Genomic DNA, 17702 nt, shown 5'->3' on the forward strand with positions numbered 1-17702 from the left:
TCTCAGTGCGAGTAAAAGTTTGTTGAAGAGTATCGAAGTAATTATTTACTTGGATTTGGCACTTTTTTTTTGTGCACGCAAAATCGATGCTTCTGCGAAACCATCGTCATCTCGTGCGTGGAAAAGATAACTCCATCAGCGTAACTGAATTTTCTGTTGTTTGGGGACTGGATGAAAATTCGGTTATACGAGCGGAAAGATTCCTCTAGAAGAGATCTCTATTCAGTCAATTGTTCCCAGTTGTCTTAATCGAGTTTTAACGCAGCTGAATGTTCACACACGGGAAAAAAGAACTCAGTTCCTGCAACAGAATAGGGATTACCGCGGCTGAGAATACTCGTGTGAACATCCAGCTGCATTAAAACTCGGCTGAGACAACTGAAAATAATTGGCTGAGCACATAGAAGAAAAGATTAGTTTTAAGTCAAGAATAGATATTCTCATGTATAAGCAAGAATATTGTAATCCTGTTAGAAGATTTTCAGTCTTGATTTGATTGAATTTGTATTGATGCGAGGATTATCTGAATCCAATTCAAGAAATTTTCCAAGAACAATATAATCTTTTTTCTTATACGTGAGAATATCTATTCTTGATTTAAGATCATTTCTTTTCTGTGTAGAAACCTCCTATAGAAATCTTCCTCTTCCTACCACCGAATTTTCGTCTGGTCCCCGGGCAACGGAAAATTCAATTACACCACAGAATTATTTTTTCCATGCATGAATGTGTCATCAGTCATGGTAACAGAGATATCCTATCTCGTCATCGAGTTTTCATTTCTCGTCACCGAATCTTCTCGTCACCGAAATTTCCTTACCGTGCGCACGAGCATTCTAATCGGAGGCCGATGTTCACGTTCGAAAACACAATTTGAGAGAAGTTCGTTTCGAGAAAGTCGAATCTCTATCCTCTCGACTCGATCTTCGAAATTAAAACTTGAAGCATTCGGATCTCTTCTTGCCCGTTCATTTCCTTTTTTTTTTTTCAAAAACATACACCGTTCAACACAATTCGTTCGACGATTCGTTTCTCGTGTGGTCGGACACGCACGCAAATGTCACCCGTGACATTGTTAGCAAACATGAAAGAGCCGGTGCCTGCACGCGTGCCCCCACACGAACTTTCCACGTTATCGACGACCTCTCTCGTTCGCGCGTGCACGTGCACACGTACGAGAGAGAGGAAAACGGCCGCGAATAGCTCTTCGTCGGGTGGCAAAGTGGAGGCAGTGATGTGATTAGCGTCGAAAGTACCTTACTCTGCGAAGAGCGGGAGGGAGCGAGAGGAACCTGAGGGCCTATCCTCCGAGGGATTCTCGACTTTCCTTCGGGAAACGACAAATTCACGGGGTTTCGACAACAACCTTGTTGATCTGCTCCTTACCCCTTTCCTCTCTCCTCCCTCGCGTTTCTTCTCTCGCCTCTTTTCCTCCTTTCTCCCTTTTTTCCCTCGATCTTTTCGCGCCAAGCCCGATAAAACGGGCAGAGGGGGAGGAGCTGCTTCCTTCCCTCCACCGAAAGGACGGTTCGCGAGGTCGTTAGTTACGCCACTGAGTGAGGGACGATCAGTCGCGGTGCGAGCGAGCCAGAGAGAGTTTGCACGCTGCCGGGTGGTCGCTGGAGAAGGATGACCGTAGCGACCGGGAGTGGGCAGGAAACGGTTCGGCTTGGACTATGTAAGACGAGGCGAGGGGTCCGACCGAGCCGAGTTCCCATCCAGACCGGAGTGTCCGATCAGTCGTCGCGGCGCGTGCTGCTCCTCGCTTTTCGCTGTCGTTCGACGGGACCGGCCGGGAGACGCCGCCGAGAGTTCGTCCGGCGCAGGCAAGGTGGATATGATCGTCCCCCGACTCGACCTTTTGACCTAACACCGCCCGGCGGACAAGCACGTGATTACGGGATGAACAATCCGATCGTCGACGGGAGTGCGCGAGAGAAAGCGACCGAGTGACGAAACAACGCGACGGATACGACGAGAACCACCTGGAAGTATCGTGCGTCCACCTGATGAGAGCGACCAGCTTGACGGAAACGGTGTCGTGTGAGATTGAGAAATAATCAAGAGAGAGAGAGAGAGAAAGAGACCCACGAGGTATCCGTGCTTGATCGTGAGCGATATCTTGAATAGACTGCGCGAAATGGAGGACTCAACAACGTCCAGCGTCCTGCTGGTATCGAAGATCGGCGCGATGATCGGTCTCGGCTTCGGTTCCTTGGCGTTGGGAGCTTTGCCGCTGATGGTGGGCCTCTACAGGACGAAGCAGTTGAAGAAACGCCGCCGTGCGGTCTCCAATCACTCCAGCACGTCGACTTCCACTTCGGCCTCCAACGCGTCCTCGTCGAGCGTCGACTCGGCCTCCACGGCGGACTCGCAAGTACGTGTGAGAAAGAGAGGTCCTCGGTGCACGTCGGTTCCGCTGTCTCCGGAGGGCTCGGCTCTGGGCCAACCAAATCGCCGCGTCGTTGAGGAGCGTCGTCGAGTCAACATCGTCGTGTTAAATTCGCCTGGAGAATCGCCGATCTCCTTTCTTCTTTGCCAATATTTGCATTGAGAAACCCATTCAGCTGAGTCAACAAAATTCTCATTCGGACACGGGCAAATATTTCGGTTGTAAGAATTAAAATGGTCCGGAGAACTGCATCTTCAATTCGGAGAAACAAACTTTGGCTCAGAAAACCAAATCTTGGTTCTTGTAACCGAAACATTTGTTTGTATATAGCAGAATTTTGTTGATTCAGCTAAATGAGTTTCTCGGTGTGTATCGAGTCGTTTTCCCGCGAATTTCACGCCGCTACTTCGAATTCTTGAGTATCTGCTCAGGTAGAACGAATTTCTAAAAGATGTCTTTAAAACGTCCAAAAGATGTCCTATTCTTTTGATATCTTCCATACGTCTCTAAGGGGTCTTTTGGAAGTGTGATATCTCACAAGCTTTTACGGGTTTTCCGGTAAATACCCGAAATTTTAGTTCTATTATAAGTCTATTTTAGTCCTACATTAAGTGTTCAAAGGTCTCCTATTGTGCTCCTTTGATGCTATAAATAGGAAAGTTATTAGCCATTTTCTCCACTGAAGACTTAATGTAGAATGAAAATTTAGGCTCCGGAGTATTAAATTCCCTTTGTAGCATCAAAGGAGCACTTATTGTTGAAACGGAAATGGGAACTTATTTCCGTCTTCTCCACTTCAAGATTTAATGTAGGATTGAAAATTTCGATTCAGCCACTCAATTCTCCAGTCGAGACATTAGTCCTACATTAAGTCTTCAAGTAGAGCAAAGGGAAATATCTTCCCATTTGTAACATCAAAAAGAGTACAAGACCTTTGAAGACTTAACGTAGAACTAAATAGATTTAACGTAGAACTGAGATTTCAACTCGGGTTTGATTTTCGAGTTAGCACCACGTTCTTCGCAGACTTCTTTTCAACTTTTTCGTGAGCATTTCAACTCACTTCTTCGGGGTGAGAAATAACCCGAAGAAGTTGACGCGTGTTGCTTCAGTTTCGGTCGATGTCGACACGCAGCGATTGATATGGCACAAAGCCGAGACAGATCAACAATACTTGATCATGATAAGCCGCGCTGGCGATTTTTGTTCCCATGATTCCCTCGATCACATATTACTCGTAACGCATCCGGAATAGCCGTCCATCGGCGTGCAGGGTGCTCTCGGGTGGACGTCTTCCAATCTGTGTCTACGGATCGTCCGATCGACTCGGAACAGACTTTTCCTGGGGAGAAGTGCTGATAATTTTCCAAATTGTAGACAGCCAAGGAGACAATTTTCAGAAAGTTTTCGGAGAAGAAGAGTTTTCAGGAAAGCGAATAGATATCGTTGTCTTCCATCGATGATTTGAACTTAAGATACTTGAGCTCAATCGAGATATTTATACTTGTGATGTGACGATTAAGAAGAAACGAATATATTTATGCAACTGAAAATATTTATGCCTGTGGTATCTTATCAAAAGTCCTCACCAGGAAAACAAACGAAATGAATTCCGAAGCGATCGGAGAGGAAGTTTCACGCACCCGAACGCACCCCGTGCTCGAAGGCAGATCCGACGATCCCCCAAAGCATCGTGTGATCGTCCCCAGGGCCTGCTGAAGTCGCTGTTGCTCTGCTTCGGCGGCGGTGTGCTCCTGTACACGACGTTCCTGCACCTGGCGCCGGAAGTGCGCGCCAGTGTGGAGAGGCATCAGTCCAACGGCCAGTTGCCGACCCTGGGTACCCTGAGCTTAGCCGAGTTGCTCTTCTGCAGCGGCTTCTTCCTCGTGTACCTGGTCGAAGAGGCGGTGCACGCCGCTCTAACCGGCAAGCCCGAGTCGTCCGAGGCGTTGCTCTACAGGACCGTGTCGGTGCGCAGATGCAACAACAATCAGACGGGCCCGTCGACGGTGACGAGCGGCTCGATCACCACCATGTCCACGACCACCAGGTCCACTTGGAAGGACACCGACGACCCCGAGGAAAACGAGGACCGTGCGGACACGGTGGAGCGATCCAACAGGCTGCAACCCGACGACCTTGCAGGCCAAACTGCCAAGGACGATAAGGTCCTACCGGCTATTTTCGTATTGTCGCCACCGAGCGTGGGCCAACAAGACGTCGAGAAGCATTCCGACCCGGAGATGGCGGTTCCCGAGCTGAGCTACCCGCGCTTGAAGCATCATCACCAGCACAGCGCATTGTTGACTCAGAACAACACTTCGGTGCAAGGACTGCTGACTGTGTTGGCGTTGTCCTTCCATGCGATATTCGAGGGCCTGGCGGTGGGCCTGGAGCCGTCCATCAGCTCGGTGGTATACCTGGCCGCTGCGATCGCCACGCACAAGCTCGTCATCTCCTTCTGCGTCGGCATGGAGCTGTACGTGGCCGGCGCCTCCACCAGGACCACTCTCGGCTACCTGTCGATCTTCTCCATGGTGACGCCGATCGGCATCGCTGTGGGCCTCGCGTTGGGCCACTTCAAGAATGACAGCGAGAATCTGGGCCCCACGCCGACGATACTTCAGGGCATGGCGGCCGGCACCTTGCTCTACGTGGTGTTCTTCGAGGTGCTGGCCAGGGAGAGGGCGAACGAAAAGAGCGGCCTGTTGCAGCTCGTCGCGATCATCGTCGGCTTCACGCTGATGTTGGGCCTGCAGATTGTTAGTGAGTGTTTCCCGGAAGACGAGGCCGCGTCTCCAGCGCATCGGAGCGTATCGTGAGCGGCGATACCGATGCCGGATGAACGCATTATCGTCCACCGGGTGTCCTTCGCGCCTGCCTGCCTGCTTGCTGGTATTTCGCGTGATCGCCGCGAATTTCCGCGTGTCGCCGGCGAATCGTAAATAATGCTCGCGCTTTTTTCCTTCCCTACCGAGGGTGAAAGTCCCCACGTAAGTTCCGTTAAGGTCCTACGGGGAATGTCTCTTCCTCTGCATGTCCACGCAGAAAAAGATTATTCTACTGCTAAGAAAGACGATAGTTAACCTTCCTAGTTTTTACCTTCCTTCCTTTAAGCAATAATTCAACAAAGAATTTTTTTCTTTAATAATACTCTTAAAATATACTGATCACAAATTTTGGAAAAGCTCATTATGTATTCGAAAGAAGAATTTATTTTCTTTTCGAGAATATTATAAAACTTCATCGAAGAAAAGTTCTGTTTGGTTAATTTGAATAAGCAGACCGAAGTTTGTTTTAATTTTCTTGTTTGATGTACCGAATTTAACTAAGATTCAGAATATATCTTGAATAAATTTATGCTTATATTGATGACATTTATACAGAACAACAAATTAATCTTAAATTAAGGATAAATATTCTCATGTACAAGCAAGAATATAATAATCTTCTTAGAAGATTTTTAATCTCGATTCGACTGAATTTATATTGATTAAATTCAATTCAAGATTAAACATTTTCTGAGAATATTATAATTTTCTTGCTTATATATCTGAGAATATCTATCTTGATATAAGACTCATTTTTTTCCGTGTACGGATATATAAACTTTTGAAATATTTGAAACAAGTAGCATTTATTTAAACGCAGTATTTTTCTATGTGCACTTCCGTTATTCCGTCCATCTGCATGTGTGCCCGTCATTACTTCAGAAGAATTTCGAAGAATTCGACAATTTCTTGCATTCTAAAACTGACGAAGAACTTTCCTTCGAAGATCCCTGGATCTTTCAGGATTCGAAGTCCATTTCTCCTCGTGACGAGGAGCCACGAGTATGATTGTCGCTCATTAATAACAGCTTTTCAGTCGCCGAGATAATCGTACGGAACTCGCTAAAGCATTTTTGCGTAATCCGTCCGGCAGGTTGTACGAAACAGTCAGGTAGCGATTGGCGAACTGCTTTTGGCAGGAGTTGCATTTCTGACCGATCGTTCGCCCCGGTGCTAACCTATTACAGGTACGCCCTTGGTGCACCCCACGTGTTAGCTCTCGTATTCGTCGAATCTATCGATCTCGCCCCGCGAAGTTACAACGACCGAAAAGTCAGGGTCAGAACGAACCGAGGGCCAATCTTGACGAAATCCCAGTCACGTGCGGCCGAAGTAATGTTTTCGCCGGAATATTCTCTCTTTTCGAAGAGCTTAATGACGCGAGAACAGCTGATCTTATCGGCTTCCCAGTCGAGCAGTCGATATATATCGTAATCAGATTTCACGAGTACGTCTGCACGAGATATCCATACACGGAAAAAAAATATTAGATTCCAATAAATAATTACTCAAATATTTTTTAGCAAAGTTTTACTTGGATTAAGTAAATTTTACTTGTGAATCAAGGAAATATTTTGGATCAAATAAATATTACTTGATCCAAGTGAAAATTTTCTAAGGGAAAGGAGGAAGAAGTATTGAAGTAATTATTTACATAAGTCTAACACTTTTTTTCTGTGTACATTGAGAAAATCATGTTCGGTATATTCGTGACTACAATTGTACATGATGAAATAATTTTTGTCAAGGGAGCCTTTTAGTAAACAAAATACTACTATGTTGTTGACAATTTTATACACAGAAAAAAATAGTTTTAAATTAATGATAGATATTCTTATATATAAGCAAGAATATTATAATATTTTTAGAGAATTTTTAGTCTTAAATTGAGTGAAAATAATATACTTTGAATATAATAATACTTGCATCAGTACAAATTCAATCAAATGAAGACTAAAAATCTTCCAAGAAAATTTGCTTATTTATTATTTTTCTTGCTCATATATGAGAATATCTATTCTCGATATAAGACTCATTTTTCTTTGCGTATTTCATTGTTTCCGAAACAACAAAAAGATAATTAGCGGAAAAATGACTGTAATTTCAACAAACAATTTTTCCTCCTTTATTGTATTCATTTTTCTTAAGCACAACCTGACGAAAATATTCGTCAATTCCGAGACTACTGGTGTCAGCCGGCGAATTCCTGTTATCTTGTCTCCTTAGTAATCACCGTGTATCTATTGTCGATAAAAATGGGTTCAGTACGAGCTCCGACGGAACGTCGGGGACGACATGAGTTCCGGCATACAAACGGAGAAGTTACTCGGACTTTCGTCTGCATACTTTCGTCGCGTGTTCTCGTTCGACGATAAACGTTCGCTTCTACTTTTAGGCGAGAGCTGATTTGACCCGATGTTTCGTTTGTTCGTTTTGACATCAAGAAAAAACACGCGACGTTAACCCGTTAATAAAGTCACGATCAAAGTCAAGTGCGATAGCAAACCGTAGATGAATTTTATTCGGACGAAGCAATCTTGAAAGTACTTGTTTACCTTTCAAAGAAGGTTCGACGTTCCGCTAATCACTCCTTTAAGATTTTACGAGGAAGTCGAGACCTAATTTAAATGTCAGCGACGCGACGTAACGCGAGGTAATGCGACGTTTTACTCGACTCGTCGGTGTGCGAATCATTAATCCGCATACACACACACACGATGCGCATCACCTTGCGGCGTCCGATACCCAATAACGCTAGATGTATTATGCCAGTGTCATTTTGCCGAGAAAGTGACAGGAGATGGGAGAAATGAACGGTGTAACGACGGTTATCTACGCGGATATGCCACCTGTTATGCAATCTTAATTCTATGCCGACCTTCTCGCGAGAGTGCGAGGAGCTCGAGAGAGACGCGACTCTCGGAGACGTGACGCTTCTTCGAGATTCGGGTCAATCTGCTGCACGTATTGTAAAGTTCGCAATTATTCATCTTTTGACTCGATATAATTCTATAATATATTACAAATAGCGCACAATGAATGAGTGTGTTTAAAAAAAATACTGACGGTACTAAAAATTTATAATCTACGTGATGTAAATTACAGTTTTTCAGCGTTATCCGCATATTTTGGAATATACCCATAATAATAACAATAATAATAATTTAATGAGAGAGAAATCCCTTTAGTTACGTAAAACGGTAGAAGTAAATTCGCTCGGGCAAAAAGAAAAAAGCGATGGTAAAATAATTACAAGTAACTTCAAAAGTAAATTTTGAATAGAAAAATACTTGTTTTATTTTATAAATTTACTTTATGCAAAGTATCTCAGAGTCACGGAAACAAACTTCATGAGGGCACAGAACATATTAAGGTGAACAAAAAGATTCTGTATCATTTTGTAAAGAACGCGCAAAATCTCGAGTTATTAATTATTGAAAATGGCCATCTGTAGAGGCGTCTTCGATTAATAATTCAAAAATTTGTATTATTTGCAAAATGGTTAAATGGTACAGGGCTTTTTCATTCAGAGTGGCTTAATTTCTAAGTATATGACAACTGTTGTACCTAATGACAGATTAAAAATTCAAGGTTCAACATACTGATATCTGATATATATATATATATATAGATCAACGTTCCTTAACCGGTTAATGGTGCATTTATCTTATATAAAATACGAGCTCGCGTGTCACTCCTACACACGGCTATGCGAGACGTGAACTTTTACACAACTCGCGCCGGCTGCGATATGATTGGCAAATTGCGCACAGAATCAACCCACTTCTTCGGAGGCGCGCGTTTTCACATACCGCCGGTGTAAGCGGTGCCAGGAGAGAAGCGTCATCGTCGTCATTGTCGTGACGATTCGCTCCCGTCGGCACGAAGACGAATCGATCTCGTACGAGATCTCATCCGTCCGAGGGCTTTCTCTCTCCACCCATGGCATTGACCCGGGTCGATGTACGTCGACAGAACGATTCGACCGACTTTCGACCGCTTTCTCAAGCGTTTTGACGCGTTCCGTGACGAAATAGCTCGGTGTTTGAACCATTCGGTGGATTTAACGCGGCAATTACCTGGCCCGAGCGCCGACGACACGTGACGACGGGACTAACGGTGTGCAATCGAGGCGAGCAGCGCCTCGTGAGGCGCTAAAATCGACATTTCCACCAGCTCGTTTATCTCAGACTCAAATCGCGATATCTCACTGGTTAGCTAAAACCGCGATATCTGATATTTCTCATTAGATTATCGTTATCGCTAATTAAATACCTTCGGACGATGTCGAGACATTAAGTTGAGACTAATGACTGAGCTGAGAATAATGCTGAGCGCTATCGTAACGACGCGCTCGGAACTGACCATCCTCTCTCTCTCTCTCTCTCTCTTTCGCAATTATTCTACATCGGCAACGGCCTGACTCGTTACGACATCTGATGAAAGGTAATTCGTCCCGATCGAATTACCCGTTGGAAATTGATCGGTCAAAGTAAAGTGACGTAGAGTGCGATTTCAGCGCCGAGCTGAAGTCGACAAGCGAAAGGTCATTCAACAATGTGCGTAAGAATATAGCTGTAAATTCGTAAGACGCACTCGTAAGAACTCGTTCCGGTGGGCTGTAACGTAAGATCGTAAACGAATATGAATGATCTTCATTTCGCTTACGATCTTATATTACGACCTAGTATACCGGAACCTTACGGTCGAATCTCAAACTGGGTATACACTGAGTGAACGAACAACGAATGTAAACTTTTGTTGTAACAATTTGGAAAATGTATATATGCCATAACGAATAAAACGTTTCGGGTCGATTTGCTCACCCAGACAGTACAACGTTCAAAATCGAGACATAAAATCGTGTCATGTCACGATTTTGAACATTGTGCTATCTGGGTCATAAGGTGGTTTACCAAAGGAGGTTCGTGCGCGTTTAAACACGAATATACATTCGTTCGTTTAGTTTATACCCATATAGAAGAAAAAATAGTCTTAATCTCAATGATAGATATAGAAGCAAATATATTAGAATCTTCTTAGAAGATTTTTAGTCTTGAATTGAGTGGAAGTATCACTTGCATCAATACAAATTCAATCAAATCAAGGCTAAAAATCTTCTAAGATTGTAATATTCTTGCTTACATTTGAGAATATCTACCGTTGACTTATATAAGACTAATTTTTTTCCGTTCACCTTTACGGACTTTCCACACAACACGCAAAGACATATCGAGAAAGCATCCTATAGACGTTTTATTTTAGATGTCTTGAGAGAAAACGCATACCGAGAATTCTTGCGTTATACGTTCAAGAGATATACCCGCAAAATGACATTTGTGATTGTGAACCTTCCTTTCTAACTTCTTTTCTCATGATTTCGTCAGTGTTGATTTTACGACTATTTATTGATTGTTCAAGTAAAAGAAAAGTCAGACAATTTTATTAGTGTGCTGGATCGATCATATATGTTATTTTGTAGTTATATTTTTCTTGAACGTGCAACGCAAGAATTTTTACATGCTTTTCCTCGCTTCTGACGTCACTAACTTTTGGATTACGGCGCGCCAAATAAAAAAAGCACTCGCAGTGTGCGGCACGAGATTCCATCGTGTGACACTTGGTCTGTTCTTTTTAGCTCAACTGGTTGCACTAGTTTGAGAAATTCATATACACATTAAGGAGCGTATAAAGCGTACGTGCGACGAGATTTTCACATTTCAGTGTGCACAGATTTCTTGAATTACTACTAATGCAACCAGTTCAGCTAAAAAGAACAAACCAACTGAGACGGCTCATCTAAAGCAGAGTAAGATATTACATGCATAAAATTTAATAAAACAAACGGAACAAGTAACATTTAATATTTACTTTGCGGTCACTGTACTGTATATATCCGTCGTATATAAATGAAAAACAATAGAAATATACGGCGTACGCAATCAAAGGGTTAAATCAAAACGTATGGCGTCTTCAAGACATATAATACGACATAATACATATCATAAATATACGTCATTTTGACGATTTAATAGGACGCCTTTGGAATTTAAGATATCTTTAAGACGTCATAATGTTGCGTGGATTCCAACGGTAGTGCGGATCTACAATACGTGCAAGCAAACCTTTAGCCTTTAACTCTAAGTAATAAAATGCAACGTAATTTCTGACAAAAGGCGTTTACCGCGCCGCTGGAAGCCGTAATAACGCTTAAATCTTGGCAATTGCGGATGTCCGGTAGCGCTGGAAACGCTTTTGCTAGAAATCACGTCACAATTTAGTTCAGGCCTGCTACATCACCCACCGTCCAGCCTATTGTAGAATAACCTGAAATCGGGGGACCAGCCTGACGGAATTTTTAATCTTTTTCCCGTCTGCTAACGTCCGTTTCCAGCCGTCATCGAAATCGGCGTGTTGGGTCGATTAGAAAGGAATGCAGACGAGTGACCAAAGTTCGAGTTCCCACCGATCCCTTCCAGCTCCAACTCCCGTCTCCGCCTCTTGTCTTCTCACAAACCGATTGTTCTCGCCGAGGGGATTTCTCCCGTCCGAAGAAATCGCAGAAAATCTCACGAGCAATTTCCGCTCTCTTTTTTTTCTTACAGCCGCCCATTCCCATTCGCACTCGCACTCGCACGGTGGTGGCCACACGCATGCGGCCGGCCACGTGGACGAGCACGATCATCACGAGCACGAGCTGGAGAACCACCACTCGCACGCGCACGAGACGACGACCGTCTTGACGGACGCGATCGACAAGGTGACGGAGAACTTCGTCGAGGCCCTGTCGAACGCCCTCACGTCGACGACCACCACCACGATGCCGACGACGACGGAGACGACGACGCAAGAAGTCGTTAACATGACCGAATCGTCGACGTTGATTCCTCAAAGCTAGGGATCGACCCAAGTTCCGCTAATGACTTTCTAACGGTGCCAAGTTTCGCCGATCCAGCTCCGGGGGGAAGGCTCGTGGGAGATTTGTGAAGGGTGAAGGGAGCTTTCCTAGAGCTCTCCTCTCGACGGTGACGATAAGGACAGTGCCTTCGCCGAGACGAACTTTGCTCGAGTAGGGGGAGGCCGTCTCGTCGGTGGATTCTCACGGATCATCCGGCGGCCATCGATCGGCACATGCTGCGTATCTGAGGCGGAACGTTGTTGTTGTTCAACGCGAGAGTGGCCCCGAGGAAAAACCTTATGAATTCCTGACGGTGTTGCTAACTGTTGCGACAGACACGTGAAGAATGTGCGCTTTTCCGAGGAAGTTCGCCGTAGCGGGATCTTTTTTTTCTTTTTTCTAACGTCTTAGGTAGTTCTATCGTTCGTATGACTATTTAAGTGCCTTCAAGTTCACCAACGGTCCACGCCGAGCCGAGGCCTGGATGTTCCATGCGATCGGAAGTATTACAAGTAATACCGAGAGGGATGTAGACGGAAGAATTCGACACGCGAAGGATTCTTCTCGCTTAGTCGGGAAAATGCGAACGCGAATCCGCGTGAAATCTGCCGAATGAGGCTCGATTCTGAATTTTTCCGCCTGAAAAATACGCCGCGCACCTGTGTAAGATATTTTAATAAATTATCACGGGGGTATTTTTACACCACGCATTGTACTTCCTATCCTTCGCCGAGGTGGAGAACGCCGATGGATCTCTCGTGCCGTGTGATCTTTGCGCATTTTCAACATTACATCTGCAATAATAATAACAAGAAAATAATAATAATGATATTTCTCGAGCAAGTTTTCTCCTCAACGTGCTTTCTCTTGAGAAAAATAAATCAGAGATGTGATCTTCCTTCGAAGCTTCGTAAGAGTAACGGCTCTAGTATGCGTTATTCTCGACGCTTATCAAGGACGAGTCGACCGGGATAAAGAAACGAATCGCGATGTGTGCCTCCGGGAAGCTTCTCTACGGGCCAAAAATATACGCTTTTATCGAGTTGCGCGAATGATCATCGGGTTACGCGTCGAGAGTGGCTGTTGTCGGAAAGCACGCCATGTCACAATCAGTGATGCACCGAAACAATAGCAATCGCACCGAGGCACGACGAGGCACGCTACACCGTGTGTAACAGCAAGCGATCGATGCTCGCGTGCATCCGAAGTATCCGGGCCGATTTTCGCTCCGTTTTTCCTCGACAAAAACGTCGAGTCGATCGTCATCTGCACGGAGGAAACATGACCGATCGAATTAACGTGACAATGAACAAACCGAATTTCGTTTGCTTCAAGGAAACGGAATTCTTGATTGAGAACCGAATTTAGTTCGTAAGAACGAGAAATTTTGTCTCCTCCCACGAAAACGCGCTTGATTCGTTCATCGTCACGTTAATTCAATCTTCTTTTTCTACGTGTGTACACTGCAAATCTTTCAGCTGAAAAACTCTTCCATACACATTTCTTACACGTGTTTCGCCGTTTTAAAGCACGTCATTTAACACGTCGTAATTTAACACGTTGATTTAATACAATTAAACGTTTTAAATGGCGTAAGCTAAGTCGGCAAAAACATGTAAGAATAGCTTCAGTCAAATGTGTTATTTTTGGACATTTATGCGTGCAAAAAATAACAAAAAAGTATTAAAACCTATTCGAACCACAAAGAGTGAATTTGTGTTTGCGAAATTTCGTTTCATCACTTGTCGGCCCTTCGACATTTCTGTCAGGGAGAGAGAGACCTGCTTAAAATGTAAACCTGCACGGATAAAGGATGCATGGGTGACTCTGGGACACTGTGTATAAAGGCTTTTATGAAATGTTTCCGATTCCCGACGTATGGAACGTTCATATTCTCTCTCTCTCTCTCTCTCTCTCTCTCTTTCAACGAGATAAATTATCGTATGACTTCAGCGGTTATATGGCAACGCGTAGACAACAATTTCGCGTAGGATAAAACGCCAAGGTTCTCCGGGCGTCCTATCAATCGCGCTTATTTGCGATTAATTTCAGGATGCGCTCGGCCCGGCCGACGTGAACGTTGCGCGTCGCATTTGCGCGACTTCGGACGAAGTCTCGCCGCCTATTTTCCCTCGTGTCTTCTTCGATTACTATAACATCCAATAATGTGCGGTCCGAGTTGCCGTTCTCTCGTTTAATACGCCGCGATCGACTAAGTTGAGCGGCAACGAGATCAACTGGCCGGCTCGCGCCGAGTATCAGTCATCCGCGTTTGTTTTGCTATGTCTGCGCGGCTTCCTCTTATCTGACTCGATGTTTGCCTCAATCGCACGAGGGTGTAACAGTATGCATAAATAAACGATAATGGGTTGAAGAAACAAACGCGCGTTTCAGTAACAAGCGGGAAGTGGCAGGAGGGGAGAGACCGACAAGGCCTTCGCGCGTTTGTACTTCGTTACGGGAGATCTCGATCTCTTTCTCGATGTTTACGCGTTTCCAGTTCTTTTCTTTCGCAAATAACGAAAATAGAATACGCGGATGTGTGTCGGACGGGTAAAGAAACTCGCATGTTTCATATTTTTGTACATTTTTTTGTGTCGTGCCACACGAATTGCACGATTCTCACGTGTATATATTTACGGTGATATTTATCTACATGACGATGCATGCTCTGGCATCCTGTGAACGCTGTACAGCTTACAAAACAGCTTAATACATACGACGCATCTCCGGCTTCTTAGGCGCACCGGCGCTACCGTGGATTTCTCCAAGTGCTCACAGCGTGCACCTCTTATCTGGTTTTATAACGAATGACTTTTATCGAATGCCGGTAACGACGTTGCACGAGCGGCGAGCGACACCGAGAGAACAGAGTATAGTACGGATATCCGATGTGAGAACAGTATAGAAGAATTTTCAAGAATCAATTCGAGTTTCGATTAGTTTCGATATATCGAATAGTACATTTCTGTTGCTCTGTACCTGAGGAATTTCATGTGAGATTCCTGATCTGAGACGTTGGCCGTTTTTCTTGTGTTTTTTTTTTTTTTGGTTTAACATGATACACGATTCTCGATGATCCGTCTCGTCGCGAAGACAATCGTTTGAAACGTAACGCTTCAATATTCGGATACAATGTCTCTCTTCCTCTCTCTCTCTTTCTCTCTGTCTCTCTTGTGTTATAAGTTACGACTCTTGTGCAACAAGTTTCCCGTCCCATCGTGATTCCCTTCTGTGATATTATTCAATAGTAGTGGTTTCAATCGAAATATAAAAAACAAGCAAAAGAACAAGAACCGAAAATACACAGAAGCAGCCTACTTTTTAACTATCTGTCCATCCACAAACTGAAGATAGCTCGCGCTAACTTTCATGAGCGCTAATCCGCTGCTAACACCGGCTATCGTGCAGAGGGCTGGATTCGGTGGTATTATCGCTCGGAGCACCGCCCAAAGTAAGACCGACCCGAAGCTCAGCAATACCGCACCAGTGACACTGAGCAGATTCAATACACGAGAGATTAGGATACGTTATTTGAAATATATGCAGGTAAATAATCGGGGAAAAGTCATATTTCAGCAAATCTTTTCGGTTTGAGATTATTGCTGGTTGGTTAAAGGTGATTTTCAACGAGAACCTAGTAAGATACAAGGCATTGGTTGTCAAGATGTTAGGGAATTAAAAATTTTCATTCCTTTTTGGAAACATCGTAAGCTAATGTTGTAAACAATACAAAGGCCTGTGTTCTGAACTCTGTTTTATCGATAAAAGTGCTCTAAATGTGGCTTCTCAGCCAATCAAGTGGTCCCTAAACCATTTTTAGAGGCACTTTTATCAATAAAAAAAAAAGAGTTCAGAATATAGGCCAAACGTGTGGCGTACTCATCTCATGTTCACTTTCTACAAAATATATTAACTTCATCTTGTTCACAGCACCAGATGACATCCAGAAAACATACAAATTTCAAATTTCACCTTGTCTTCACGTTTCGACAACTATACTGTCTCTTACTTTTTCCCCCTGGAAATTACTTGGGAACTTCCCTACAATATCTGTTGATTTCAAAAGAATTGGCAAGATGTAATTTTTGCTGAATACTTATCTACATGGATCCTCATAAGTACATACACTACTGATATCAAAACCCTCACCTGTACAGGATTCTCTGGCGCTCTGGCGCATTCTTCATGTGCTCACGTGTGTAAATATAGGATCCAGTGCCGAACAGAGTGCCGGCCAGTAAGAAATTTGTGATATCCTTCTTCGGAAATACTCTGAAATGAGAGACAGAGCTACTTTCCACCGCTCTTTCATGAATGACACATCATCGTCGATGTGGCAAAGTTGCATCGGATGGTGTGTATGCGAGATGAAAGATGTCGACTTGTCTCTTATAATAGAATCTTCAGGCACACACGATGCGAGTCTCCCTGGGAAACTTTGTATTCTCGCCCTCCCTATATCCATCATTTATATCACTATACGTCGTGCCAAGAATCAGAAATATCACCGATCGAAGGCAAAGATATAAAGTCCGCTTGAGATTACGCGAAAAAGCGTGTGATCGGCCGTCCTAACCTAACAACGACCCGTGAAAGTACATCTCGCTCGTACGGAGTTACGTAATAATCCGGAGGCTGGACACACATCGCTGAAGGTTAATATTACCGGATGCCCAGCGCGATGGGAAACTGTCGTGGCGGCTACTTACTTGATGACAAGGCTGGGGTTCATGACATTGATGGACATCGCGGTGTACGAGGCCGCCCCGTATGCCGGCGCGTAGAATTTCGCGAGGCTGCATCTCGTCACCGGCCGCAGGCCGAGTTTCTGCAAGAACGTACCGGCATCACAAGCGTTCCCCGAGCCGGCCATCTTCCTTGTCTTGTGTCTCGCGTGAAATAACCTTGCGTTCTTCCACGCCGATACTCGTAGCGCACCTATGTGGGAAGAGAGAGAAAGAGAGCGCGCGGCGCCTGAGAAATGGGCGATGCACCGAGAATCGATGTTCGATTCTCTTTCTTTAAGGATCGATTGTCTGCTCGGCCGCGCATTCAAACGCAATTAGCCTCGCGCCGCGCGCACAATGTGGGTAGATGTGTATGAACGCTCTGCATGTGTGCGTATGTGCGCACAGATAACTTTTAATTAAATATAATAAATTTCGCGAGTAAACTTGCGCCAAACATGTGGCTCCGACGTGCGCGCTGCACATATACGGTGAGAGACGAAAAGTTGCAACGCATTCGTATCCAATGGCGGAATTTGTCGTTCCGGTAAATGTGGAAAATAAATTCTCCATAATTCTCAGATTCTCTATAATAACTCTTACGTATATATACGTACTTTATATTCGTAATTACCTCGAAGCCTGTACTCGGACTTTCACTTCTCAGTAACGGGAACTTAATCAGTCGTCAAATCAGAGGAACACTTAATTTATCGTTGATAAAAGGAGGCAAAAGTTTCTCCTACTTGCTGTTCAATCGTGTTACTGACGAATAAAGAATTCTTCCGCTCCGTTGTCGAGACGTACTACTTGAAAGTCGGGATTCGCTTGACGTAAGCCTCAGAGGGCTT

At 44.4% G+C, this 17702-nt stretch overlaps 2 protein-coding genes across 6 annotated transcripts in view; one reads left to right on the forward strand and one right to left on the reverse strand.

Annotated features, from left to right (window-relative positions):
• The window catches only part of LOC106743650 (zinc transporter ZIP1-like), a 25972-nt gene extending 13150 nt beyond the window's left edge, over positions 1-12822 (forward strand). Inside the window, exons 1-3 of one of the 3 annotated variants that reach the window (XM_014617700.1) lie at positions 1613-2377; positions 4102-5158; positions 11829-12822. In XM_014617700.1, the coding sequence (XP_014473186.1) occupies positions 2141-2377; positions 4102-5158; positions 11829-12121 (1587 nt within the window). In that variant the 5' untranslated portion in view covers positions 1613-2140 and the 3' untranslated portion in view covers positions 12122-12822. Of the gene's footprint in view, positions 1-1612; positions 2378-4101; positions 5159-11828 lie in introns of those variants that run through there. The other 2 variants (XM_014617701.1, XM_014617702.1) reach the window with 2 other exon arrangements.
• LOC106743651 lies at positions 12780-17626 on the reverse strand. 3 transcript variants are annotated; one of them, XM_014617703.1, is made up of 5 exons: positions 17486-17626; positions 16834-17062; positions 16274-16396; positions 15443-15616; positions 12780-12915 (listed from the first exon to the last, which is right to left on the reverse strand). In XM_014617703.1, the coding sequence occupies exons 2-5, from the start codon at positions 16995-16997 to the stop codon at positions 12795-12797; spliced, it is 582 nt and encodes a 193-aa protein (XP_014473189.1). In that variant the 5' UTR covers positions 16998-17062; positions 17486-17626; the 3' UTR covers positions 12780-12794. The 3 variants fall into 3 exon arrangements, with proteins under 3 accessions (XP_014473189.1, XP_014473190.1, XP_014473191.1); XM_014617704.1 differs by lacking the exon at positions 12780-12915 and adding an exon at positions 15158-15353 and having other exon boundaries at positions 17486-17617; XM_014617705.1 differs by lacking the exon at positions 12780-12915 and having other exon boundaries at positions 15158-15616; positions 17486-17612.
• Positions 17627-17702: the final 76 nt, after the last annotated feature.

The sequence above is a fragment of the Dinoponera quadriceps genome, unplaced genomic scaffold (genome assembly GCF_001313825.1).
Source record: "Dinoponera quadriceps isolate SergipeBrazil2010 unplaced genomic scaffold, ASM131382v1 scaffold1115, whole genome shotgun sequence".
Classification (NCBI taxonomy): domain Eukaryota; kingdom Metazoa; phylum Arthropoda; class Insecta; order Hymenoptera; family Formicidae; genus Dinoponera; species Dinoponera quadriceps.